Source organism: Eptatretus burgeri, chromosome 13, assembly GCF_056783735.1.
Source record: "Eptatretus burgeri isolate ZD-2024b chromosome 13, Ebu_testis_v1, whole genome shotgun sequence".
NCBI lineage: Eukaryota > Metazoa > Chordata > Myxini > Myxiniformes > Myxinidae > Eptatretus > Eptatretus burgeri.
The window spans coordinates 46,759,889-46,787,220 of NC_140973.1; the positions used below are offsets into that span (position 1 = coordinate 46,759,889).

At 45.0% G+C, this 27,332-nt stretch overlaps 1 protein-coding gene across 6 annotated transcripts in view; it reads left to right on the forward strand.

Moving 5' to 3' along the window:
* The window catches only part of LOC147014406 (mitogen-activated protein kinase kinase kinase kinase 3-like), a 187,297-nt gene that overhangs the window by 50,203 nt on the left and 109,762 nt on the right, over positions 1-27,332 (forward strand). For 4 of the 6 annotated variants that reach the window (XM_085852329.1, XM_085852325.1, XM_085852326.1 and 1 more), the window contains 3 exons: positions 5,475-5,556; positions 11,893-12,012; positions 14,030-14,104. In XM_085852329.1, the coding sequence (XP_085708455.1) occupies positions 5,475-5,556; positions 11,893-12,012; positions 14,030-14,104 (277 nt within the window). The remainder of the gene's footprint in view (positions 1-5,474; positions 5,557-11,892; positions 12,013-14,029; positions 14,105-27,332) is intronic. The other 2 variants (XM_085852328.1, XM_085852330.1) reach the window with 1 other exon arrangement.

Genomic DNA, 27,332 nt, shown 5'->3' on the forward strand with positions numbered 1-27,332 from the left:
TTTTCAAAACTTCAAGCTATATATCGTTTTTTGCCCTCTCATTAGTGAAGAATCATTTTAATGATTCCAGAAGAATCTTCACCAAAATCGAATCTTCGTACTTGTCAAATACCCGAAGCTGTCCACCAAGATTCATCCAAATCTTCCATAACTTTCTGAGATATCCTGCTCACAGACAAGCCAATGAGCTGAAAGCAACCTCCGTCCACCTTCTGTGGCACAGGTAATAAAGAGGGATTTGAAGGAAAGTTGGTCATTAAAATGATTGGTTCTTAGCCGCAAGTTATGTTCACAACTTTGATGCTCCATCAAGAGTATAGGCCACCAGAACCACCTTTTTGAAGTGCTTTTTACCCCTCAGCCTGAATTGGCTAAGGGGTATTGTCATCATAGGCGTTGTCCGGCGGGCATCCGTCTGGGCGTCTGTCAACTTTTGGTTTCCGTCAATTTCGAGGAGAACGCCTTGTCTGATTAAATCCATTTTTGCGGTGTATGTTGGGGTTGAGTAGAGGAAGGTTCCTTTCGAAAATGGGCGCGCTGCGATTTTCAATGTGGCCTCCATGGCAACCATCTTGAAATTGGTGTCCGTCGATTTCGAGGAGAACACCTTGTCCGATTAAATCCATTTTTGCAGTGTGTTGGGGCTGGGTAGAGGAAGGTTCTTTTCGATAATCAGTGCGATGCAATATCCAATATGGCGGCTCGGGCAGCCATCTTGAATTTGGTTTCCGGACAATAACTTGAGAACGGCTTGGCTTGACAGATTGATTTTATTTTCATGGGGGTATAATGGGGGTGTTTAGAGGAAGGTTCCTTTCGATACTCAGCGCAATCCGATATCCAATATGGCGGCTAGAGCAGCCATCTTGAATTTGGTTTCCGGACAATAACTTGAGAACGGCTTCACACATTGATTTTATTCTGGCGAGGTATAATGGGGTTGAGTAGAGGAAGGTTCCTTTCCAAAATGGGCATGCTGGGATTTTCACTGTGGCTGCCACGGCAGCCATCTTTAAATTGGTTTCCGTCAATTTTGAGGAGAACGCCTTGTCCGATTAAATCCATTTTTGCTGGGTGTGTTGTGGTTGAGTAGAGGAAGGTTCCTTTCGAAAATGGGCGTGCTGCGATTTTCAATATGGCCACCATCTTGAAATTGGTTTGCGTCAAGGGGCTGGGGGGTTACGCCCGCTTTGCGGAGCCCGCTTTTTATCACCAGCACTGCTATTAGCAAAAATATCCTTCACTGTTGCACAGCATCTTCATTTATTAACGTACAGCATGCATCTAAAATACAGTACAGAATTGATACTTGTACATCATCATCCTCTCTGCAGTCACAAGCATAATGTGGCCAATGGTGAGTTGCATGATCTTTTAGACACTAATGACTAACTAGAAAAACTTCTGAGTATCAATTAGAAGGCAATAAAACTATTTTTGGGTAAAAACCTGAAATTCCTTACCTTTTTGTCTCCACTGCCAAAGATACCGGAGGCGTTATGTTTTTGGATTATCCGTCCGTGCGTCTGTCTGTGATCAATTTTTGTTACTACAATAACTTGTGAACCACTGAAGGGATTTTTTTTTAAACCAAATTTGGTGGAAAGGTGTATTATGATGCCAAGATGAACTGATACAATATTGAGGTCAAAGGTCATGTGGTCTTTAACTGAAAGTATCTGATTTTTGTTTCCGTGATAACTTGTGTACCGCTGAAGGGCACCATTTTGACCAAACTTGACATAACTGTGGACTATAATCCAGTGATAAACTGCTTAAATGTTGGGTTTGAAAGGTCAAAGGCCTATGGTAGTGACCTCTAATTGAAAATGTGTTGCTGCAATAACTTATGAACCACTCAGATTTAAACCATACTTTACCCACTTATGGACTTTAATACAAAGATGAACTGATTCCATTTTAAATTGAACAAGTTGAATGTCCTGTGCCCTTTGAAAATCATTTTGCAGTCCACAAGTCGTCTAATTATGTCTTGTCTCACTCTCTCACTCTCTCACTCTCTCGCTCTCTCACTCACTTTAATTTTTCATATGACCTTTAATTGAGATCAAACGTAAATGGGTTGGAATCAAATGTGGACAGAGGCTTATCCATTGGTGCATTTGTGTCAAATTCTGCTTTCTAGTTCTCACCTAGTTTGTTGTGTTTTGGATACCTGTCAAGTTTGATACGAGGACATGAAGTTGGTGAAGTGAGCATCGTGGGATCGTCAATCCACAGCCAGCAATATATCTTCCTTGGGCTCTTTCTAAATCATAAACAGACCAACGAGAATAGGCTACTGGATGCAGGGTCTCTGGCTACATGTTTCTTATGTAAATCTCAATTGACAGGACAGATTTTGTGGCAGTTTCAAAATATTTTTGATTTTTGATCTTTCTAGTTCACGATGAACACAGTCAAGCAAGGTTGAGTTTTAGTTTTCCTGGTAATCCACTTTGCACTGACAAAATAAAGCTATTTGAGCATCATTCTGTGCAAGAATAAGCATTGGATATAATTTTGAATGCATGAAGAAGAAGCGTGCCAGACATCGACAGCCGTGTGCCCTTGTGAGCTCAACTTGTACAGCATTAAAATGCAAAATATTAATTATTTTTCTATTCGTGAATTAAAATGAACGTTTAATGTTGGTTAGGTAAGATAGTAAACGTGAAATTGAATGGGGGAAATCTGTGTGTGGCCAGATGGCAAGGCTGCTGTACAACCAAACGGTTGGTTTGTTTCTATGGTGTGGTCTGTCTCATGACATTGAATCAAATCCTTTTTGTAAGTTTAAAAACCGCAAAATTACAAAACAAAACGGTAACCTTGGAATTTAGCACAAAGGTTTGTGATTATTGTTCAATTTATTTTTTCCATTGTCTTAATATGCTAATTAATTCAAATTTATTGAAGTGAAATTATTCATCTTGTTTTAAACAAGCACATTTGTGAAATCTATTCTTTTGAAGAAAGCAGCCCACCCAAGTTCAGGCATGTGCATGGTAAACTTGAACTTCTCGAGATACGACTGAAGTTGTTGACTAAATAATGGAATGAATAAACTTAAATTTGATAAGAGTGTGTTTTACTACCCTGAGAAGTGAGGTGTGGCAAAAGTTTCGACAATTAGTCCTTCATCATAAGAACGCTTTTTATTTTTTAATTTTCAAAGCTCAATAAATAGGTTTAAGCTGCAGGTAAATTGTTTCCTTTTGTTCCAGTATAACAAATGGAGATTGTCTCAAGCTGTGTGTAATTTCTCTTCCGTTGAAGATATTTTCAGAATTCATACTGCATTTTCATTCTAGTCTGAAATCCAACAGATAGAATGGGTTTTCTACGTCTATTTGAAATTTTTGCACTCTCCGCAATGAACAGAGTTGAGGCAGATCCAGAGTTGGATGTACTTTGCAGATGATTCAGATAAGATAATGGAAATAGGATATCCAGGTATTGAGTGGACAAATATATTGTTACGGCTGTGGAAATTCGCAGAGCACCATATAGGTTCTTAGATCAGTTATGCCGATAAGTCTGTGTTCAGATAGATTTCCCCACCGACGTCTAAAGGAATTCTTCGTGTAACCGGGCTGTGAATCTTCAGTTAGCCGTTTTTCTTTTACTATCGTTATTTTGGACCAACCGCTTCACAACACCCACCTCCACCACCAACATCGCTCTCATCAATCGCTTCACAACAACCACCTCCACCACCAACATCGCTCTCAACAACCGCTTCACAACCACCTCCACCACCAACATCGCTCTCAACAACCGCTTCACAACAACCACCTCCACCACCAACATCGCTCTCGACAACCGCTTCTGAACAACCACCTTAACCACCACCGCCCAACCACACCACCCTCACGACCACCACAAAATGCCAGGCACGCCACCATAACGCCAACCATACCACCACCGCATTGCCACCTCGGGTATTCGCATGCGAGAAGCCGGGTATTCATCGGGGGAGAACGGACGACGGCCTCACCCCTCCCCCCAACGACAAACACATGTGGAAAAGAAGCAACGATCGGTAAAAGGAGAAGGTAAATGAAAAACCCCGATTCGGCGAGGAAAACGGCCTTCTTCTGGAGGTTTCGCGCGCGTGCTGGAAGGATGGGGGCGGAAGGGAGGGGTGAGGCGCCGTGGAAATAAAAGGGCGCGCTGAACGCAAGGTCTCTCTTTCTCTCTGTTGTCGTCGGCTGCTGGAGGTTGTGGAGGTGTGTGGAAAGGAGAAAAGGGTGTCGTGTCAGAGTTGTGGGCAGTGAGTGGAGCCGCGGTAGGGGCCTGGAGCGCAGTGGAGCCAAGGCGCGCGGCCTGCCGTACCGTGCCTTACCGTGGATCGCGGGAGAGGGGACATCGAGGGTTGCCCTAGCAAGTCACCACGAGGGTGAAGTTAGCCAGCCCGGTCTCTCGGAGCCTTTGCGGTCTACACGGCTCCGTGTTTATAAAGACCCCAAAGGGTCCAGTCTACCCCTCGTCTGTCCTGGGATTTTCTTTAACTTTGTTTCTTTTGCATGGACGTTGTGGCGCCATGTCTGTAAGTAGAACTGTCGATAAGTGACTGTACATAATAAATAGACGGTGGTAGCTCTTTCTCTTGCTCGCGTCTTGTCCCTACCCCCATTCATTGCATGATTGAATACGTGCATTGTTTGCATGCATGACTGCATATCTGCATCTTTGACCGTATACGTGCATGTTTGGTTGTGAAATAAATGTGCTTGTTTAAATGTCACCCGTTCGTTGCGTCCTTTCCCTGATTGAACTGCCATATTGCACTCAGAATATAGTTGGTTGTTAAATAGCCGATTAAGTGATCGGGTCCAACGGGGCTGCGCGATAATACCCCGCTCAGTTATCCCAAAACGAAGTGAGCTGCTTAAGCGGCTCGTTTCCAAGAGGCCCCATTGAGGTACAATCTCTCGGTAATCTACCCGCGCGAGTAATTAGGTAAATCGAAGATTTGGCGATCGGACCCTGTAGCGCGGGTAAAGTACGGACAAGGTTGTGGTGTGGTTAAAAACACACCTGTGGCTGGTTTTCGGCATTGATCCGGAAAGCCGCGACTGGATTGTCCGTTCGGTGGGCGAAGCGGCCGCTATTGGTTAAACGCGGTCGTTCGCATGCCGGCGGGCAGAAATCCACAACAATATGTTTGTCCTCAGGATCTACTCCGTATTTAACGACAGTGCTTTGAAAATTCTCCATCCTATTTTGTATTCTGTACTTATTAATATTTTTGTTAACTTTTTGTCTGTTTAAGTTGAACCCATAATTGTTTTTATTTTTTATTTTAGCTCTTTTGCTATCCTGGCTACAGTGCCACAATTAGTATTCCCATCCATTCCATATGTGTTTACATTCCAGCCACCATCATTGCAGCAAGTGTTGCAGCCAAGTATCCCTGCAATGTCATTAACAGTTTAATATGCTTTTGCTCTGCCTTGCAATTCTCACAGGTCTCCAGTTTTTCACAACTTCCTTAAGCTTGCCCTGACGAAGAATCCCAAAAAGCGACCAACAGCTGACAAGCTTCTAACTGTGAGTGGACACCGCAACGTGCCATCGGCACACCTTCTCAGCAAAAAGTGATGGACAGAAATCAAAACGTTTTGTTTTTGAACATTTTGTTTGAGTAGAGTGGTTCTTTCCAAATGGAAAGTTAATATCCTGTGAGGTTAATTATTTTAGTTTGAAATTACAATCCATCCGGTTTATTTTATTTTCCTCATTTCATTATTTATGCTTTTGTCAAAGTTTTGTATTTATTGTGGACGAGTGGAGCATGTCCCAGATTTTATTGAGTGAACTTGCCAAACGCTATAATTGATACTCTTTCACCGCCATGCACTCAATCACTTTCAAAGATTTTCTTGCTTCCTTTGTCTTGGTATTCTCGCATTGTCATACTCTTGATCTCTTCACTTCTTATACAGAGTAGACTCCTACTACAAACTTTTTATTTTATTTTAAATATTCATATGCAGTCGATGTAGTTAAGAACAGTGGATATGGGGGAGGAAAAATTGAGTGTGTTTTACATGGTAGGGGAACTTTTGGAAGAGAAATATTTTGCTTGAGGAGACGTATTCTTCTTGAGTTGGAGCTGTGCACTTCACCTTAGAATTTGACATTTAGAAGTGTAAAAATTTAAATTTTCACAAACTTTATTTTGGTCTCCATTTGAACATGGGGAAAGATGTGCATTTATTAATTTGACGATGGGAAGTTGGGCACAGCCATGAAGGAGGAAAATGCCCAAATCCTTCCTTTACTTGTGTTTTGCATCAAACCTTGTCTGAGTGCTTTGTGTTGATGAGTTGAGGCCTGATTGTGCAGAGTAGCCACGACGTCTTGTCACCCCTTGTAAAAAAAAATTGTGACATTGCCTTTTATCATCTTAGCTGACAACACTGAAGGGTTCTACAAATTAGACCACATACATTAGCAGTACTCTTTTACTTTATTACACATCTTGCAGCATATGACATAAGCCTTAAATGCCCAGTGGATCCATTTGAGCTCCATCATTGTCATTACAGTGAATAATTTTGTGCCATGTTCTGTGGGACATTTTCCGGAGCATTTTGCCTGATAACTCTTGAACGACCATTGGGTGATATTGATGCAATTTTAGGTCAACCTTCGTGTGCTTTTTCATTCTCGAACGCCATATTCCAAGTTCAGCGGATCTTTTACGGGTCAACTTTTTTATGACCTGGCAACAGATTATCGACCAATTCACACTGCTGACCTCCGGTTGATGGCCTTCCAGTTCTTGGCATATCTTTTATGTTGCCTGTTGCAAAGGGTTTATGCTCGTAACGCAGAAGTGTCTTTTTATAGGGAGCTTCTTCGGAAGGATGACAGGTCGAGTTAACCCCACCTGGTGTTAATTCAACAGCTGAGCAGAATTTGAACTCAGAACCCTAGGATCCCAAGCCTGCCACCCTAACCATTAAGCCAACACCAGGTTAAGTAAGGAATGGGGTCATAGATCATTTAATATTGTTACGGGGCCGGGCGTCGGCTGCGAGCACGACCACCAGACAGAGCAGGAGAGTCGGCTCGACCGATCGCCCGGAATTTAGATCGCACTTCGTTGGAAAAGTACGGGTCCCTTTTTGGACTGAACTCGCCAATAGACAGACCACGTGGGGTAGGGTCGATTGCCAATTTCAATTTACCTAAATACCCACATGGTCCAACCTCCCGGGGAAATTCACCCTCGACGGCACCCTTACGGAACGAGCTGCTTAGCGTACTCGTGCCGTGTGCGATCCGAGCGGTTTGATCACCGAGTTCCGTCGGTCCCAAATATCCCGTTACAACGGCAACGGCCTGGCTAACTTTCCAACACTCAGCACGCTCAGTCAATGAAGGAATAGACATGAACGAGTTGAAACATTGAACAAATGAGGGTGTTTATTTACAATGGGGGGTTGAGGGGAGTTCAGAAGGGCAGAGTTAAACCGAATATTAATGAATGCACGTATATACAGGCAAAAAGCACTTATACAATTCACGACTTAGCAGTCGGGCCCACGGACACGCACACACAGCCAAAGAATCAGACCAAATGGTCTTTATTCGGACCTCCAGCCCGGAGGGCAGTTGGGCTGAAGACCAGGGTCTGTCTTGGACCTGTCCACCTCATGTGGTCTTCAATCTGACTCTGTCCGGGCGCCAGCGGGAGGCGAGCCGAGTCCAGGCACCGGCGAGCGACCCTTGCGGTTCTTGCGGGGACTGGCGTCGCTCGAGCTCCCGATCGTGACGAGGACAAAGATGATGACCAAGACCAGCCAGACAGACTCCCCCTGCGAGGATCCTCTGCTCCTTTTTTTTTATCCTCTCCGGCACGCTCGCTCAGGCGTCATTTGTTCTCAGGCGTGGCTCACCCAGGCATGATTCATTCTCAGGCATGGCTCACACAGGTGTGATTCATTCTCAGGTGTGGCTCGCACAGGCGTGATTCGTTCTCAGGCATGGCTCGACCTTTTCCCCACTTGGCGCTCTGCCAAGCGAATCGGTGGGTGGGGGCGTAACCTTTCCCCTTGTGAGCCGCAGAGGGTTTCTCGGGCGCCGCTTGACCTTTCCTCTACTGGGCACTCTGCCAAGCGAATCGGTAGGTGGGGGCATAACCTTTCCCCTTGTGAGCCTGTGGAGAATGCTGGGAGTAGAGGGTTTTTCGTCATTGTTTTATTCCAAGCTGGAGTGGTCCGCAGCTGTTGTTGTAGTTCTTGTTGGTAGAAAAATGTAAAAGAAAAACCCTAACTGTCAAAATAACTCCACAGCGTATGAACATTTAATTACCCATTAGACAAGGGACGGGAAGCTATCTATCCACATTAACTTATCAAAATAACTGAACTATAGGACCTGTATGTTGAGTTCAATGAACTTCCCAGTCCGCAACAATATTACCTTTCACATAGCTGCAAATGCCTAGGCACTATGGAGAGATTGAAGAAAAAAATAAAAAATAAAAACCCCAAAGAATTCCAACTTTTTTTTTTTCACAATTTTCCAAAAAATTTTTTTGCCTTAACACAGCACTCATTGATTAACCTCTGAAAGTATGACGAAGGTCCGTTTGGCCATCTCCGAGAAAATGGCAACACACCTGCACACACAAATAAACATCTCTCGCACACACAAATATAGATTCCTTGTGGGTTAAGAGAGGAGATGTTAGAGGAGTAGCAGGAAAAAGGGGGTGAAGGGTAGGAGTGCAAGGAAATAGGAATATGAAGATCGAGAGGGAAGGAACAGTTATGGAGCTTGTAAGGAAAGGGGGAGTCTTGTAAGGAAAAAAGAGAAGGAAAGGAAATGCTTGAGTCAAAAGTTCTACCACATATAACCTATGCCTATGAATAGACAATTCACAATCACTTTCATTCCAGTGTATGTGATGCTTAAAGTTGGGTGGAAAAAGTGTGGACAATACAAGTTGGGAAGTTAATTTCTTCAAAGAAAATGCTTGTGTTTGTGATTATTCAAGTGGTGTTTATGATTTTGGTGGAAAATTGTGTTTGCACCCTGATATATATATATATATGTATATATATATATATATATATATATATATATATATATATATATATATATATATATATATATATATGTATGTGTATATATATGTATATGTGTGTATATGTGTATATATATATATATATATGTATATATATATATATATATATATATATATATATATATATATATATATATATATATATATATATATATATATATATATATATACATGTATGTGTATATATATATATATATATATGTATATATATATATATATGTATATATATATATATATATGTATATATATATATATGTATATATATATATATATATGTATATATATATATATATATATGTATATATATATATATATATATATATATATATATATGTATGTATATATATATATATATGTATATATATATATATATATATATATATATATATATATATATATATATATATATATATATATATATGTATGTATATATATATATATGTATATATATATATATATGTATATATATATATGTATGTATATATATATATATATGTATGTATATATATATATATGTATGTATATATATATATATATGTATGTATATATATATATATATATATATATATATATATATATATATATATATGTATATGTATATATATATATATATATATATATGTATATATGTATATATGTATGTATATATGTATATATGTATATGTATATATGTATATATGTATATGTATATATGTATATATGTATATGTATATATGTATATGTGTATATATGTATATGTATATGTATATATATATATATATATATATATATATATATATATTCGCGCCCGCCGGCGTGCGAACGGCCACGTGACTCGAATCGCGGCACGTCGCCCACCGGACGGACAATTCTGTCATGACCCTCCGGGAAATATCGCCCGCAGCCAGTCACGGGTTGGCCTTTCGACCTCACCACAATTGTGCCAATCGGCCACCCGCGTAGGATAGGGTTGTTCGCCAAACTCGACCTACCTAAGTACCCACGCGGATGGTAGACCGGGCGATCGTACCTCGCCGCAGGCCGACTCCGGACACGAACCGCTTAAGCGGTCCGTTCCGTGCTATCGGGATAACTGAGCGGTGTTATCATCGGCCTCGACGGTTCCGATTAATTATCGGGTGTTTTAAGCCCACTACGAACGAACCCTTTACGTGAAGCAAGATGGAGATTCAATTAAAGAAAAGACGAAGCGAAACGGGAAAACAGTTCAACATAATGCACATTTATTCCGCGGCACACGGAGAGCACACATATACAGCCAAACAGAATGCACATATATCAAATGCAACAAAAGAAACAATGACGCAGAAATACTACCGAATACGCGTACACACGGCAGCACTTATACGGTTTTACTTCACAGACGGCGCCGACACACATTTACTCAAAAGCAAAGGAAAGAAGCCACCCTCATAGGCAAGGGGGCAGACGGGCCCGTAGGCCAATGTGTGCGCGGGACCTGAAGGAGCGGTCAGGTCCGCGAGACCGGGGGGGTCCTACCCGCGTCCTCGTGATGAGCCGCAAATGTGGCTGCGCGGCGGTGCCCCGACTTCGTGCTCCTTCGCGGGTTTCGTTGGCACCGCTTGGAGTGGGGTGGGAACGGGGCCCCCTTTTTGCACTATCTCAGCGCGGGGGAAAGGGGGGGATTGTTGATGCCCTGGGGGAAGGGGAATGGTTGGCTGGCTTGGGTCCCGCGACGAGCGATCCCACCGCGACCTCGTCGCCGACCGCCGTCTTCCCTGCCTCGGACCCGAGCTCCTTGGACTCTTCCCCCAATTCTCCTCAGCCGACTGCAGAAAACCAACTTGACGCCTTCGCCTCCCGACTCCACTCCGCTCTCCAACCCGACTTGACTGCCTCGCAACAACTCCAACCAAAAACGAACTCTCTGCGCAACAACTCCTCCTATTCGCCTCACGCTCGCCGTTTTATAGGCCGGCAGAAGAAAACAATATGCAAATTTCCGGATCAGGATCTCCTCGAGGGCGGAGCCACGCTCGCCGATTGGATGGAGGAAAAGGGGCGTGAATCTCCCCTGATCTTAGAATTTGCATATCTCGATTCCAGACAGACGCTCCTGGAGGCGGGGCCAAACCGCCCCGCGCTTCCTAATTGGACGGATCAGAAGTGGGCGTGTAGCATTCCTGATCTGAATTATTCTCGGAAAGGCCACTATTTGCACTCGCGGCTCGGCGCGTATCTTGTACGAGCCCAGGACAGCCCGACGCTAGGTGCTCACAGGTGGTGCGGGAATGGCCGTAGAAGGAGGGAGGTGAAGGTGGTGGAGGGTTTCCGGCGGTGGCCGATGGCCATGGTGCCGTTTGGAATGGCGGTGATGCGATGTTTGCGGGAGCGAGTTGTGAAGGTAAAGGTCGTGGCTGTTGGTGTTGTTGTTGTTGTCTGACGGTTGGAGCGTGGTTGGTTCAAAATAAAGATAGAACAGAAAAACGGCTATCTCAAAGCGTCGCAGCCCGAATGAATCACATTTATTTCTTCTAAACAACGGGTTTGGGGCTAACTACACATGTACTTAAGAGATATCTCACCTACGGGACCTGAATGGTGGTTTGCGAATTTCCACAGCCGTAACTATATATATGTATGTATGTATATACGTTACCCACTCCCCCTTTCTCTCACAATAAGGAATTTGATCATATTAGTTATGGGTTGATCGACAAGTTTCTATGAACAAGAATGACGCTAAAATTATCTGGATTAGATAATGATGAAATTGTGAGACTTTGATGTGCACTAAATATGTGCTGTTCTTGTGCTGCTTGCAGCATGCTTTCTTCCAGCAATCACTATCCCGAGTGCTGGCCACAGAGCTGCTGGATCGGGCAAGCAACCCAGAGCATCCACAGAACCCCATTCTGCACGACGTCGACGACGAGGAACAGGAGGTGATTCTAGGAAATCTGGCTGCTCAAAACACCCGGTTCTACCACAATGGTTAAAGTGTGTGTTTCAGAATGAGGGAAAATGTAAATTGTGTTGATTTATATAATGTGTATATGAACGCATCAGGATAAGTGTTGCTCAGATGAACCGACTGTAGTTTGTTGTTATTCATTTTCCCCCGGAGTATGGTTAATGACCTCTTGCAGTGATATTCCACGCAGTTTTGTTTGGCCTTGTCATGGAGTTATTGTGCCTGTTCCGGTCTTTGGATCATTTGAGATGGGATTTAGACTCTCTGAGTCCACGTTGGCATAAGACCATGTTATTTCACACAATGATTGAGTCCTGTAATGTTTAGTGTAGTTGATAGTAGAAAAATCGTTCAAATTATGATACAAGCATCAAATTTGGCATTTCTATTCTGCAGGGCTTTCTGATCAAGTCTGCCCGATTGGCCATTTGAAAATCCAAATTTTGAAAAATTTGAAGAAAAAAAATTAACTTCAAAAAAATTTGAAGTCACAGCTGGCTGAAATTCTTGAAGCGCAAGTGAACATCCCAGACAGAGAACCAAGGGGAGATGCAGTCATCATTGATGGCTCAGCACTTATCAATGTCCTACCTCCACGCACTTCAAAGATATTTGATGACTATGCTAAAGAAGACATCATCCCAAAGGTGGAATCCTATGGTGCCAGGTACGAGAGGGTGGACGTAGTGTTTGATGTGTACAAGAAGTCGTCTGAAGTCCGAGGCAAGGTCGAAAAGGTGCAAGGAATCAGAAGAAGAGTGACAGGAACCAGTAAGATCTCAAGTAACTGGAGAAGCTTTCTTCGAGATGACAGCAACAAGACTGAGCTGTTTCACTTTCTTGCGGAAAAGACGTGTGAAGCACAGACGACAAGCACAGTCATTGTCACAACAGGAGAAGATGCCATGAGCAACACAAGGAAGTCACTGGATGCTGTCTCCATGTTGTCATGAAGAAGCTGACACTCGAAATATTTGTACACGCCAGGGATGCAACGACGGATGGTAGCAAGTCCATTATCATTAAGGTAATTACACGGATGTACTAGTCATAGCAATATCTGTACTGCCATCCTTACAGGAACTAGGTCTTGAGAACATGTGGATTGCCTTTGGCCAAGCGGCCAAGGCACGATGGATTCCAGTCCATGAGGTAGTTTCTGCAATAGGGCCTGAGAAAGCTAGAGGGATCCCATACTTACATGCGTTCACTGGATGTGATGTCGTGTCTGCCTTCTGTGGTAAATGGAAGAAAACTGCATGGCAGACTTGGAGCGTCTTTGATGATGTTTCTAAAACATTCACCAATCTCAGCCAGCATCCAATACAACATTGATTCGTGATCTTGACTTTTTTGAAGTTTTTTTTATTTTTTTTTATTTGGATTTTCAAATGGCCAATCAGGCAGATTTGATTGGAATCCCCTGGAGAACAAATGTGCCAAATTTGATGCTTGTATCATCATTTGCATGATTTCTCTCAAAAATTACTGTTATCTGCCCCACGAGTTAGAGAAATATATGATCACGCCAATAAGTTGCTTCTTTTTACAGAGAGTTGCTTGAATCGTCTGATTAATTACATTATTTTCCTTTGTGATTATTATTTATTTATTTTTATTGAGTATTGTTCTCTATCTTCTTCTTCTTCGTCTTCTTTTTTTTTTTTCTTCTCTCCTCATTTCTTCTTGTTTGCTATCTTTCTCCCACCCCTTCCATTCCCTTCCCCACCTACTTTGACTTCACCCCCATTTGCCTCATCTTCACGCGCACGCACACACACACACACACACACACACACACACACACACACACACACACACACACACACACACACACACACACACACACACACACACACACACACACACACACACACACACACACACACACACACACACACCATCCCACACCTTCACTTCCCTTTACTTCCATCCCCACCTTACTTTCCTCCACCATTTTGTACCTTTGTTTCCCTCTCTTATCTCAGCATCTGAAACGCGCCTGTGTGCGCAGGCTTCCCTTTATCCCTCAGCAGAGGCTCTGCCTTCCATATCTACTGCAGGTAGAGCTGCCTGTGCTGCCTCTGCTTCTCACAACCATTAATCCGGAGCTTTTTCAGCAAAACCCTTTGTTTTAACTCACCCGCTGCTCAGGAATCTTGCATGGCCTCTGTAACTTGTGTAAATGGCCATATAGCATACAGTATACTTACAATAATTGTATGCAATCCCCCATTGAAAGGGAAACTTTTGCTTGTCCAGTTTGTACATATTTATTGTAATCCTCCCAGATATGCAAGCATTACAGACTCTCCAGCTGCCATGCAGTTCATTTATTTAATTGTGTATGTGTGCGCTTGTGTATACGAATAGGTGTTTTTTTTTTTTTGTAAGATCTAAAATATCAGCTTGTGGGGAAGTGAGGTTACGGATGATAGGTAAGCACACTGATGGTTAGCATAGCACACAAAGGACCCAAACAAGCAAGTGGATGAACGAATAGGGGGTTGGGGTGGGAGGCGGGGGGGGAGGGAGGAGAGACAGACAGACAGACAGACAGACAGACAGACAGACAGACAGACAGACAGACAGACAGACAGACAGACACAGGTAAGAGGTGAAGGTTTGGGATGAGTTAATGTAGATGAAAATAATCGTGTGTAATGACGAAGATATGATGAGATGACTGTGTTGTCATCTTGAAAGCTTGGAGGGAAGAGTGGGGTTGTACTGTTTCATGTAGGTAGATCGAAATGCCGGAGAAAAGAGAAACAAAGTATTGGAGGTGAGCATTAAGTTTGGATTTTGGAAAATTAACAAGGAGTATCACATTCTTTACTAATGTCTGTTAGGTGGTGTAATGGTACAATGCGATTTCAGTGCTTGAAAGCCTAACTCTCAAGTTGGAATAATTGTCTGTTTTGTATGACTGTGTAATGTTTGTTGAGGAAAGCTGGTGATTCTAAAAGTTGAGTAATGTAAAGAGCTCATGTACCATGCTATATACAGAGCATCGGTTCTGCTGAAGCAATTTCTTGGCTATGGTTACAATCCTGGATGGGTCGCCACTCCAACACAGGACAGGGCCGGAATTTGTAATTTGGTCAGGGTGGCGTCGAGAGCTCGCCTTCTCTTCGCGAAGGACACCGTGGGGTCTTTACCATCCACCTACTAATGCCAGAGACGGGACGTCCTTTTTATGGCCATCTGAAGGACCATTAAACACCGGGATGACAGTTTATAACTGCTTCGGGATTCAAATCCAGATGAGACATCTCATAGGCGAGTGTATGTACCTGCATGCCATCCTGCCAGCCCCAAAGTAATGAGGGGACATATTACTATTGTATTTCGACTTTGACTTGTGTAGAAAAATTGCCTGGGTCTGAATGATTTCTGGTTGCTTTCTGATGTAGAAATACATTGGTTCAGCAAGTATGAGCAGTTTATATAGGGAAGAACTTTCATGAATGCTCTCTGACAGCATATAGACGGGAGAGCAGAGTGGAGAGGGGGAAGGATTTCAGCGAGTAAAGAGATACTTTGATGCAGCCATGCTGCATCTACTGCTTGTGTTTTACATTTTAAAATTAACGCAAATTTTGAGTTTACTCGAGTCTGCTGGTTTGGATATCGATTGAGAAAGTAACCTCAGCATCCTGTGACAAAGGGCTACTAGAATTATACATACATCTTGTAGGAGCTGTGATGGAGGAGTGGAGAGTTTGAAAGAGTAGGTGGAGCACGGCCAGAAGAGATGTAATGTACAATACCAAGGTGGCATGTTCCACACATGTTGCCTGAGCATTTGATTATTTTCAGACATGCTGAGAAGGATACAGTAGTTGATGGGATGGGGGGTACCATATAGCATAATGTGGAATTGTTTGCAAACTGGAAATGATGAGGTTTTTTTTTATTTATAAGAGGGGGAAAAACAGGTGAGTCAAGGTGCTGCCTTGTGGAATTCACCCTTCATTTAGATGAGATGAAAAAATACCATTTAGTTATGTGTCGATTCCACACATTTAGGAAGTCAACATGATCTTTGAAGGTGAGCATTGAGTTCAGAAATTCTGCCTTGTGTGCAGTCTGCAGTTAAGCTTTTTGGGGTGAGGGAGGGGCTAGATGGGAGGGACATATACTGGAGAAGGGCTTTAGCAAAGTGCCACCTTGTCTTCGAGGAAGGAAACAAGTTGGAGAGTTCAGCCTTGGTATTGTCCTGATCTGGCTTGCCTGATGATGGACACACATTTGTTGCTGGCTCTCTTTATCGACTTGAGGTTATCCTCGCTCGAGTGCAAGATCTTTTGCGAAAGCAATCCTGGGAAGAGGCAATGTTGGATACAGAGGAGGCAGAATTAATTGCTGCTCAGGATGTTAAAATTTTCACAAACGATGACCTCTCTATATGGGAGTGGAAGGAATGTATGGAGGAAAATGGTTTAAAAAGTAATATATCGGAAAGACGAAGGTGATGGAAAGTGGTAAAACATGTGGTGAGGTGGAAAGAGCTGGGAGCTCTCTCGCTCTCTCGCTGCTGGTTGCATCATTGGTTGGGACGCAGCTATGCCGCTGATGCAGTGTTCCCCTTACCAGTGCACTGGTACTCATTTTGCCGACCTTTGAAGGATGACAGGCTGAGTCAACCTCCTGGTGTATTAATTCATCGGCCCAACGGTGCTTGAACTCAGGACCCTAGGATCCCAAGCCGCCACCCGAACCACTAAGCCAACACCAGGCTAACTGTGAACTGGCCGTGTGCTTTGTGCAGGAAGGGTGTTGGAGTGAACTCCATTCAATGTACAATGTGCGCTGAGTGGGTTCATCGAAAATGTAGTGGTGTTAGAGGGTCATTATCCAGCATGGTAGTTACACTCAAGTGTGTAAGGTGTGCATAGAGGAAGTTGCAGATGGAGGACAAGTTGAGTTGGATCGTGGAGATGGTGTGAAGTTGGAAATTGTGAAAACGTTTTGCTACCTTGGAGACAAGCTGAATGGAGAAGGTGTATCAGACTCTGTGACGGTTGCTAGTGAGATGTGTATGGAAGAAGTTTCAGGAACTGAGTGCCGTGCTGACGAGGAGGGAGTGTCGTTGAAGGGAAAGGTGTATGCTCCATGTGAGAGAAGTGCTATGCTTTATGGGAGTGAGACATGGGTAATGAACGTAGAGCACCAATGAAGGCTCAAAAGGGTGGAAATGCGAATGGTTCGGTGGATATCGTTGAGAGAGGGGAAGACAAATGATGAATTGCAGAATATGATGGGAATCAAGCCTGTGATGGATGTTGTGAAGAGAAACAGGTTGCGATGGTTGGTCATGTGTTGAGGAAGGATGAAAGTGACTGGGTAAGAAGAGTGATGGAAATGAATGTAGAAGGGAGTAGAGGACTGGGAAGACCCAGGAAGACTTGGCTGAAGGTGGTGGAAGAGGAAATGGTAATTTGAGAATCCAACCACTATCCTGCTGTTAATAAACTTCAACCTCACCATATTTTTAGGAGTGACTGGCTAAGTGGTAATTTGCCTTGAATTGTCTGTTAAGAAGAATGTTTTGATGTAGCTAACAAGGTCAAGTAGGGATGAAAAGATTCCAAAATAATAATTTTAGCCAAACCCCTCTGAAATATTTGCTTCAGAAGGTTTTTACCCCCTCGCCCCCTTCCCCAAGTTGTTTGGCCTTGTTCTATCATGCCTGAGATTATGCCGACATGACTCGAGCAATGCGTGGAATTGGAATGGCAACCATTGGATTGAGATTGGTTTCACGGCAGTAGAGATGCCAGGCAACTCGCTCTTCCTCTTCATGATGTCTTTCTCATTTGCTCTGTTTGTCTGAACATCCTGCACCAGCTCCTTCCCAACACCATCCATTGTCTCTTCATATCTTGCGCTCTATCAATAAGCTTTGATATGAACCTTTATTTGTGTCCATAAAGCTTTCCTCTTCAGCTTCTCAAGTTATGATTTCCCCCATTACATACTCACCGTTTATGTTCTGAATTGAGGGATGAGACCCACTGATTACTCGCATGATGCTTCGCTCACCCCATTCTTGCTTTCTCTACACTGTCACGTGGTTTATCAAGATTTTGAGTACGTCTTGAAAGTATTTTATGATCAAGTCACTTTGTTTGTTGCTGCTATGACACTGAGAGCAATCTCCATGGAAGTTGGAAACTAGAAGCTTAGTGTTTGATTCCAAGTGAAACTGGATTATGTACACCGCACAAGAGGAGAGGAGATTGTGATCATACTCTTTGTAGCGTGTTGGGGCTGCTTAAGCAGTCTCCTTGGCTATTGAGCACAATCCTGGACGGGTCGCCACTCCGACACAGTATACCAGCATATTGGCACTCATTTTGCCGACCTCGGAAGGATGATAGGCCGAGTTAACCCCATCTGGTATTAATTCAACAGCTGAGCGGAATTTGAACTCAGGACCCAAAGATCCAAAGCCCGCCACCCTAACCATGAAGCCAACACCAGGCAGCCCGTACAAGGAAATAGTGATATTTAACACAGGAATCCATTTGGCCCATCATGCCCATCATCAACACATTCATCCAATCTATCAGTGTATCTACACAATTTCTCTTGGTCTAGGGTGTGGGGTGAAATGGGGAGAACAGTGGGACAGGAACATCCCATGGTGATATTTATTTATTTATTGTATTATTGAGGAGAGGCAAAGTCAACAAATGTTTTGAAGCATATCTATTGCAAAAACGTTGCACCATGTATCTTGCTGTTCTTGAAGAATCCTTAACACCCACACTTTCAGCTGGGTCATTTGCAAGATCTCTATTGGATCGTCATTTATCCTGGAGTGAACGTACCTTGAGGTACTTAACACCACTGTCAGAGATTGGGTTTTCTTCCTCAACTGCTTCTGTTCTTGACCACCGGTTTTGTTCTTTCCATCAATCTCGGACTGGAACGTGAAGTCGGGCTCCAATTTGCCGGAGGGATAGCCTTCACTCTGATTTCTTCACTCTAATATGCTCATCATGTGACATTTCCTTCCCAGGAGCCAGAGTATTTACCACACTCCGTTGATATCACCACCTATATTTTGACAGTCCTTCTGCAGGTGTGGCATTTTTGGATTGCTTGCATGGCATCCAATCAGTGTACTATATCAACGACCCATGACTAGATTTATGAAGCATTTCATTTTACACATGATGTCATAGTCTATGATGTGTTATTTCTATCTGAACCAAGATTTTTCCTTTAGTCCCAAAATTGTTTGAAATTGTGCACCACCCCTCCCTATTCCATATCCAGGCACTGCACAACGTTATCGCAGGGCGCCGAAAGCTTTTGGTGCCCAGCGATGACTGGCGCCAAAAGGGCGTACAGTAAGTCCTCGCTTTTCGCAAGGGTTGCGTTCCTGGAAAACCTTATGAAAAGCGAAACTGTGTTGAACAAAACATATTGTTACGTTTGAGGGGGGGGGGTATGCATTCAAAGGGTAATTAGGATGTTTAATTAGGTATGCCATGCTGTTCGAGTTTACCAGGATCTCGATGTAATAAGTAGTAATTCAGTGGTGATAAGTTGTCTAGTAAATGTTCATTTCTTCAAGGGGGAAATGATAATTGTCACGCAATTAGATAGGGACACGGGATAGGGTAAGTGTGTCTGCGTAAACCCCTTTTAGTAGTCCCTGGAGGCTGGCCGTGACGTCACAGGACAGGGCGGCGGATGGCTCCGCCCTGTGATCACGATTGGCGGAAGGCGACGGCGGTGGGCCAGTAAAACGGCTCGATTGGAAGTGACGAGGACAGGAGGATAAAAAAGGTTCTGTTCGGGGTCGAAAAGGAAGAGGAAGAAGATCGGGACAAAAAGATCGTGTTTTTTTTGGTGTGGAGGCTGTTGTGCGGGAAGCGTACTTGTTGTTGTGCTGATTCGATTGTGTTCTTCATTGTGTCTTGGAGCCTTGCTGAGCCTCGTGCCTCACCTTGGTTGGCTCTGGGGTTCTGCTGACTCGGAGTACGGGGTCGAACGGCGGGCGGACCTGCCTCCCTCTCCTGCTCGCAATTTGGCGCCAGAACTGGTTCCCTGGCGGCTGTGAGCGGACTTGGGCCAGGACCAGGAGGTCGACAGCACCACGGTTTCTCCTGCCTCCCCTGACGAGAGCAAGGCCAGCTCGTCCGACGCTGATCCAGGGACAGTTGCGTCCACACCACGGTCCAGCCTGACCACCAGAAGTAGCTATGTTTTGTGTGTGTGTGTGTGTGTGTGTGTGTGTGTGTGTGTGTGTGTGTGTGTGTGTGTGTGTGTGTGTGTGTGTGTGTGTGTGTACTTGGTGCCTTAGAGGGTTTGAGATCTATATATTCATTGGAATTGACTGTGTTTTCCCCACGCCCGATCCCACACCATCCCGTCGAATTGCCCCGGATCCCTCTTCTTGCCGAGTCTTGTTATTTCTGGTTAATAATAAAAACAAATAAACATCATCAACTCAGTGAAAAGCGACTCGTGCCACCTTCCTCGTCCCGTTTGCGGAAGAGCGATTAGAACCGCCCTGTTTGGGTTATAAATAAATAAACCGCCTCCATCGTTTCGGCTCATTCTACGTTGGCGGGACTGTTAAAGTCCCGTGGACGTCACATTGGTGTCAGGGTGTTGGATGTTCGAACCCCTCTAAATTATATTTGGTATCGGGAGAATATACCAAGATTAAAATCTCGCCACGAATTGGAATATAAAATTATTACAGAAAAGCGCGCGAGCGCGGGAAAATTTTGGCGGGATTTTTCAAATTTAAATTAATTGGCGGCAAACGGGACTTCTGCACCATGGCGGATGTGCAGATATTTGAGGAGGAAGGCCACATGTCTGGCAGCGAGTCGGGGGAAGAAGGGAGAGACGGGGGTAGGGTTGGAACCTCCCCCATTCCGAGCGTGGACCATGCTTCATCGCCCGTAACGGAGCCGGCAGCGCCGGAAACCGGCACGATGACGATCTGGACAATGTTGAAACGTTTAATGAGTGCAATTACAGCACAGGGGGCAAAAGTGACGGCACAGGGGGCACAAATGGCAGAAATGACGGCACAAATGGAAAATCAATTCGTGACACAGAGGGCAGAAATGACTGCACAGGGGGCACAAATGGAAAATCAATTCGTGACACAGAGGGCAGAAATGACGGCACGGGGGCACAAATGGAAAATCAATTTGTGACACAGAGGGCAAAAATGACGGCACAGGGGGCAGAGATGGCGGATCGATTGGGGGTAATGGGGGAACAGTTGGGTGCACGGATTGATTTAATGAGGGATGAATTGGGGGAAAAGATAGAGAAAATGAAAACTGATATGCAGGAGTGTGTGGATGTTAAATTGGGAGAAATACAAAGTAAATTCGAGGATAGATTGGAGGAAACAAAGGTAGAAATTACATTGGAGGGGGAAAATATACGAAAAAAATTGGTAGATAAAATTGATGCAACGAACATTCGGGTTGATAAAGTGGATGAAAGCCTGGAACGTCATCGTGCCTGTGTGGATGCTCGTATGCAGCTGCAAGTTGAAGAGTGGGGAGAGCTGAGGAAGCAAGGGATGAATTTGGCGGAGGAGGTAAAAGGATTGGAGGCTCGTTTGGACGAACAAGATAAAATTATGAGCCAAGATGAAGTCTTGGATAAAGGCCTGGTAGAGCCGTCTTTTGTAAGTAGAGTGTCCGGGTTGGTTGAGGAGCAGCTACAAACTCGCGACGGAGCCTTGGAGGAGGTTGTGCGAGCCCAGAAGATCCTGCGGGAAGAGGTGAATCGGTCCATTCAACGTTTGGAACAGGAAGGCAAAATTGACCCATGAGACCCTCACCACAAAACATCTTTGGCCACAGTGGGCTCCGAAATTGGATACGCAGCCACAAGGGTGTTTGATCCCTGGGCTGGATTCGGACAAGGGAGAAACTGAGAAGCGGGCCACCGTAAAAGTGATCCCCCTGGTAAATTTCGACGGGTCAGGGAGCGTTGAAGCTTTTCTGACGCAATTTGAGTGCATTTCCTGACTAAACGGGTGGAATGAGCGGGAACGTACAGGGAATTTGGTGGCAACATTGCGGGGACCAGCCGCAGATGTGTTAAACGTGATCGCGGAGGGGATGTTGACCAGCTCCCACATTTGCGAGGCGTTGAGCCGTCGGTTTGGGTTCGCGGCAAACTGTGATCTGGTGCGGGCCCAGCTCCAGCACCGCAGATTAAAGCCGGGTGAGACAGTGCAGGAGCTGGCACAGGACATTTACCAATCAGTCAGGATCGCGTATCGGGACCTTACAGTGGAGGCGTGGGACAGACTGGCACTAGAGAAATTTTTAGCTGCTCTTCCTGACCCTGAGGTCCGAGCGCTTGTGGAGTTATAGGATCCACCCACCGTTCACCGAGCGGCCGAGTGCGCGGCCAGGCTGGCCTCGTGGAATCGGCCGGGTCGGGTTCCAGAGAGGCCATCGGTGACGATCCGACAGGCGGAGATCCAGGATCAGGGAGGGGGGCTGGGAGAAATTGGCATTACCCAAATGTTTCAGGAAATTTGCCAGAAACTGTTAAGTTTGATAAGGGGTAATTCGGTAGTTGGTGTGCCAAAGCGGCGGGGTCCAGCCCAGCCAATAGAGCAATTCGATTATGGCCGAGGGGGTCCGGAACCGGAAGAGACATTACACCGATACCCACGGGGGCCTTTTATGGGGAGTTGTTTCCGGTGCGGGCAAAGAGGACACATGCAACGATATTGCCGGTACCCGGCGATGGAGGGACCCTCCAATAGACTTTTAGACTCGGAGAGGGTGAATCCTCCTGCTGAACTGCCAGGTCTATCCGAGATGCCCTTTCATAGGTCGGGTCCGGAGATCACTGTCGGGGGTCGGGGAGACTAGATTGGGCTGAGCATATACGGCCATGCTCGGCTGCTGAGATTGTGGCGAAGTGCCCTCCTTTGGTGGAAAAAAAATGAATTGTGGGAAAATTGGCATGGGTTTGTAAGTTCTGCTGGGTTTTAGAGTGACAATCGGGACAGTGGGTAATTGGAAACAAAGCGGGCACGAGTGGCTGTCCAATGGCTGGTGCGTGGATCGGGTGAGAAGTGCTGTGTGTGTTGTTTTAAGTTAAGAAGTGAAATGTATGGTGCACACATTGATTTTTTATTGGACATGGTGTGGTAACAGGGAAGGTCATGGTCGGTGAAGTGTTAGAAATGCAGGTGTCACATGTAAGGCCGATGGGGTGGGGGAGTCATGTGGGTTTTGTGGGTGGGGATGATGTGCTTGTCCACATGGATTGCTGAAGCTCACGGTGAGCGTGAATTGCGACCCCCTTCAAGGAGATTCACCACCTGGTGGCTAATGGTGACAGTGTCTGGAGGCAACTGGGAGAGGGTCTGGTTGGGCAACCAAAGCGGGTCGGACCTTGGCGACCCAGGAAGGCCAGAGGAGCCAGTGAGACCCCTTCCAGAGTGTTGTACGGGATGAGAGCTGATGGCTACCAGGGGGGAGGGAATCAAAGGGAGCGGGACGGAGAAACGTCCGGGTTGGACTAAAGCTTACCTGTGGGCATGGTTGCACCTGAGATGCCCCCATCATCTTGTGGTAAACCACCCCACGGCCACGACGGGATTCAGCCTGCATGATTAAAATGAGGACCATGACCTAGAAATGTGATGATGACCATGGTGTGAGTGTTGTGAAGATGTGTGAGTCCCACTCGATCCCGCACAACTTGACAGGTGCAGCAAGGGCATGATGTCCGCATAATTTTGGGGCAAGCAAATTTGAAAATTGGCTCCCCAGGTAACGCTGGGTCTATTAGCATCCACTGGGGGAGGCGGTCAAGTGTAAATATCCTGTGAATAGTGTCGTTAAGGCTTAGAGTAGGAATGTAAAGTATAAGTGTTGTGTTTTTGTGGAACCTTTTGTTTCCCCTCTCCAGATCACTGGAAGAGTGCTGGGCAAGAGCGATGATCCAGAAGATGGAGTGCAACTTCGCTCAGTGCTATCATGTGATAAAATAAAAAATAAAAAAATTAAAAAAAGAATGATTGTTTAGGCGAGGATAAGGCCATAAGGAGGTAGTACATTAAGCAGGATAGGTAAGTTAGCTGTGACTCGCTGCCCATTGCCCCTCCTACTTTATTTCGTTAGGTTAATTAGGTGTGAGTCAGTAAGTGTTAAGGCTGGTACGGTAGCACCTATGATATACCTTGCAGGAGCTGCGGTACCAGAGGAGGGGGCAGTGTTACGTTTGAGGGGGGGGGGAATGCATTCAAAGGGTAATTAGGATGTTTAATTAGGTATGCCATGCTGTTCGAGTTTACCAGGATCTCGATGTTATAAGTAGCAATTCAATGGTGATAAGTTGTCTAGTAAATGTTCATTTCTTCAAGGGGGAAATGATAATTGTCACGTAATTAGATAGGGACACGGGATAGGGTAAGGGTGTCTGCGTAAACCCCTTTTAGTAGTCCCTGGAGGCTGGCCGTGACGTCACAGGACAGGGCTGCGGATGGCTCCGCCCCGTGATCACGATTGGCGGAAGGCGACGGCGGTGAGCCAGTAAAATGGCTCGATTGGAAGTGACGAGGACAGGAGGATAAAAAGGTTCTGTTCGGGGTCGAAAAGGAAGAGGAAGAAGATCGGGACAAAAAGATCGTGTTTTTTTTTGGTGTGGAGGCTGTTGCGCGGGAAGCGTACTTGTTGTTGTGCTGATTCGATCGTGTTCTTCATCGTGTCTTGGAGCCTTGCTGAGCCTCGTGCCTCACCTTGGTTGGCTTTGGGGTTCTGCTGACTCGGAGTACGGGGTCGAACGGCGGACGGACCTGCCTCCCTCTCCTGCTCGCAATTTGGCGCCAGAACTGGTTCCCTGGCGGCTGTGAGCGGACTTGGGCCAGGACCAGGAGGTCGACAGCACCACGGTTTCTCCTGCCCCCCCTGACGAGAGCAGGGCCAGCTCGTCCGACACTGATCCAGGGACAGTTGCGTCCACACCACGGTCCAGCCTGACCACCAGAAGTAGCTACGTTGTGTGTGTGTGTGTGTGTGTGTGTGTGTGTGTGTGTGCGTGCGTGCGTGCGTGCGTGCGTGCGTGCGTGCGTGCGTGCGTGCGTGCGTGCGTGCGTACTTGGCGCCTTGGAGGGTTTGAGATCTATATATTCATTGGAATTGTCTGTGTTTTTCCCCACGCCCGATCCCATACCATCCCGTCGAATCGCCCCGGATCCCTCTTCTTGTCGAGTCTTGTTATTTCTGGTTAATAATAAAAACAAATAAACATCATCAACTCAGTGAAAAGCGACTCGTGCCACCTTCCTCGTCCCGTTTGCGGTAGAGCGATTAGAACCGCCATGTTTGGGTTATAAATAAATAAACCGCCTCCATCGTTTCGGCTCATTCTACGTTGGCGGGACTGTTCAAGTCCCGTGGACGTCACAATATTTTCCCATAGAAACCAATGTGTTAAAGGGGGGATGTGTTTTTGGCTCGGAATTTTTTGGACATAAACACAAATAAACAAAACACACTCCTCGAGTCGTGGAGACTTACCCCGAGGCTGGAGGAACGGAGTTGATTGCGGTGGACAAGTCACACTTGCGGAGTGGCAGAATCGTCCCCCTCTTCACTTGACACTGTGCTGTCACTTTCTTCACCAGCAGGAACGGTCTCTTGGCAGCTGGTTGAAGGAGCATCCTGAATGGTGGATAGAGTTGGTGCTGCATCTTTTGGCTTGAAAAATGCATGGAGAGTGGGCTTGGATGGCTTTCCTTTTCTTTGCTGCATAACGTTCCTTGTAGCAACAAAGGGCATCATAAACAACACAGCTAAAATCAGTGCTCCTTTCAAGATTTGGATCTTGCTCGATAACAAATTCTGTGGCACTTTCAAACGAGCTGAGGATTTGGCTGAGGTTTTTCATGGTGAGATGCTTGGATGAAGGTGTCACAGCATCTTCTTCTTCCTCAAGAGCCCACTGCTGTTCCAACTCCATAAGATCTTCATTGCTTAAGGGTTCTGCATGAGACTCCAGTAAGTCATCCACGTCCTCTTCGTCAACCTCTTCAAACCAACCTCCTGCGCCAGGTCTACAATTTGACTTGTAATCAACGAAACATCAGCAAACCCCGTGAAATTGTGGACACACTCGGGCCACACTTTCTTTCATACAGCGTTCATTGTGGAGGCACTCGCCTCCGCCCATGAATCCTCAATGTTTTCCAAAGCCATTTTTATGTTGTATGTTCGCCAAAACTCCTTGATTGATAGCTTGTCCTTATCAGTTTTTTTGATAAGCTGCAGCATGGTATGCTTAACATAATAGGCTTTAAAAGCAGCAATAACTCCCTGATCCATAGGCTGTAAAAGTGAGGTAGTATTTGGTGGAAACAATACTGCCTGCACGTTTTCACACCAGTCTTCCATTTGCTGAGGATGGGCAGGAGCATTGTCTACAAGCAGCAAAGATTTGTTGTCAATGTTGTTCTCCTTGGAGAAACTTCTCAACATGATTGGAGAAGTAATTGATCACGTAATCGTGGGTCAATGCCCTAACAAACGACGCGCTTTTTCTTGTATCACAGCAAGAGATAAAGGCATGCGACGTTTAGTTTGATCTTCTATCCACACACATAATAAACGCTTCATGTTGTGCATGGCACCATCTCTCATTCTCGTTCGTGTCCTTGCACTCGAACTGGTCGCAATCTGTGATATTTTCTTTATCTTTGCCGAACTTTGAATGATCGAATGTAGAGTCGATGCAGCGATTGCTGCGCACGGCCGATTTCCGTTGTCCCTTCACCTCGTTCATGTCTTTTAATTATATCCAATTTCACCTTCAATGTGACAGCCTTTCGTTGTCGCTTGAAACGAGGTGTGCTCGGCAAAAGACTTGCGGGTCGCTTGGGATTCATACTGGAAGGTATGCAGGCGAGCGTGAAGAGAATACGTACAGTACAGCATAACATACAGTACATGCGCAGTAAAGTGAAAGTGTGTTTATGCGCATCCTGTGTGATTGTTGTTTTTTGCAGGCAGTTTGAAACTTTTTTTTGCGTTTTTCCTTGCAATGACATTACGATAGGCATAAAATGTTTGCGAAAATTGAAAAATTGGTCATTAAAACTAAATTACGAAAAATCGAAACTACGATATGCGAACTTCCGGTTAGCGAGGACTTACTGTACTCAGTTTTCACTCCATTCATTTTCTTGTTATTTGCAAAATCGAAAATTTTTCTTTATATTGGTCAGTCGATTTTATTATTCTGTCTGTCTATCACCTGCAAGTGACTATT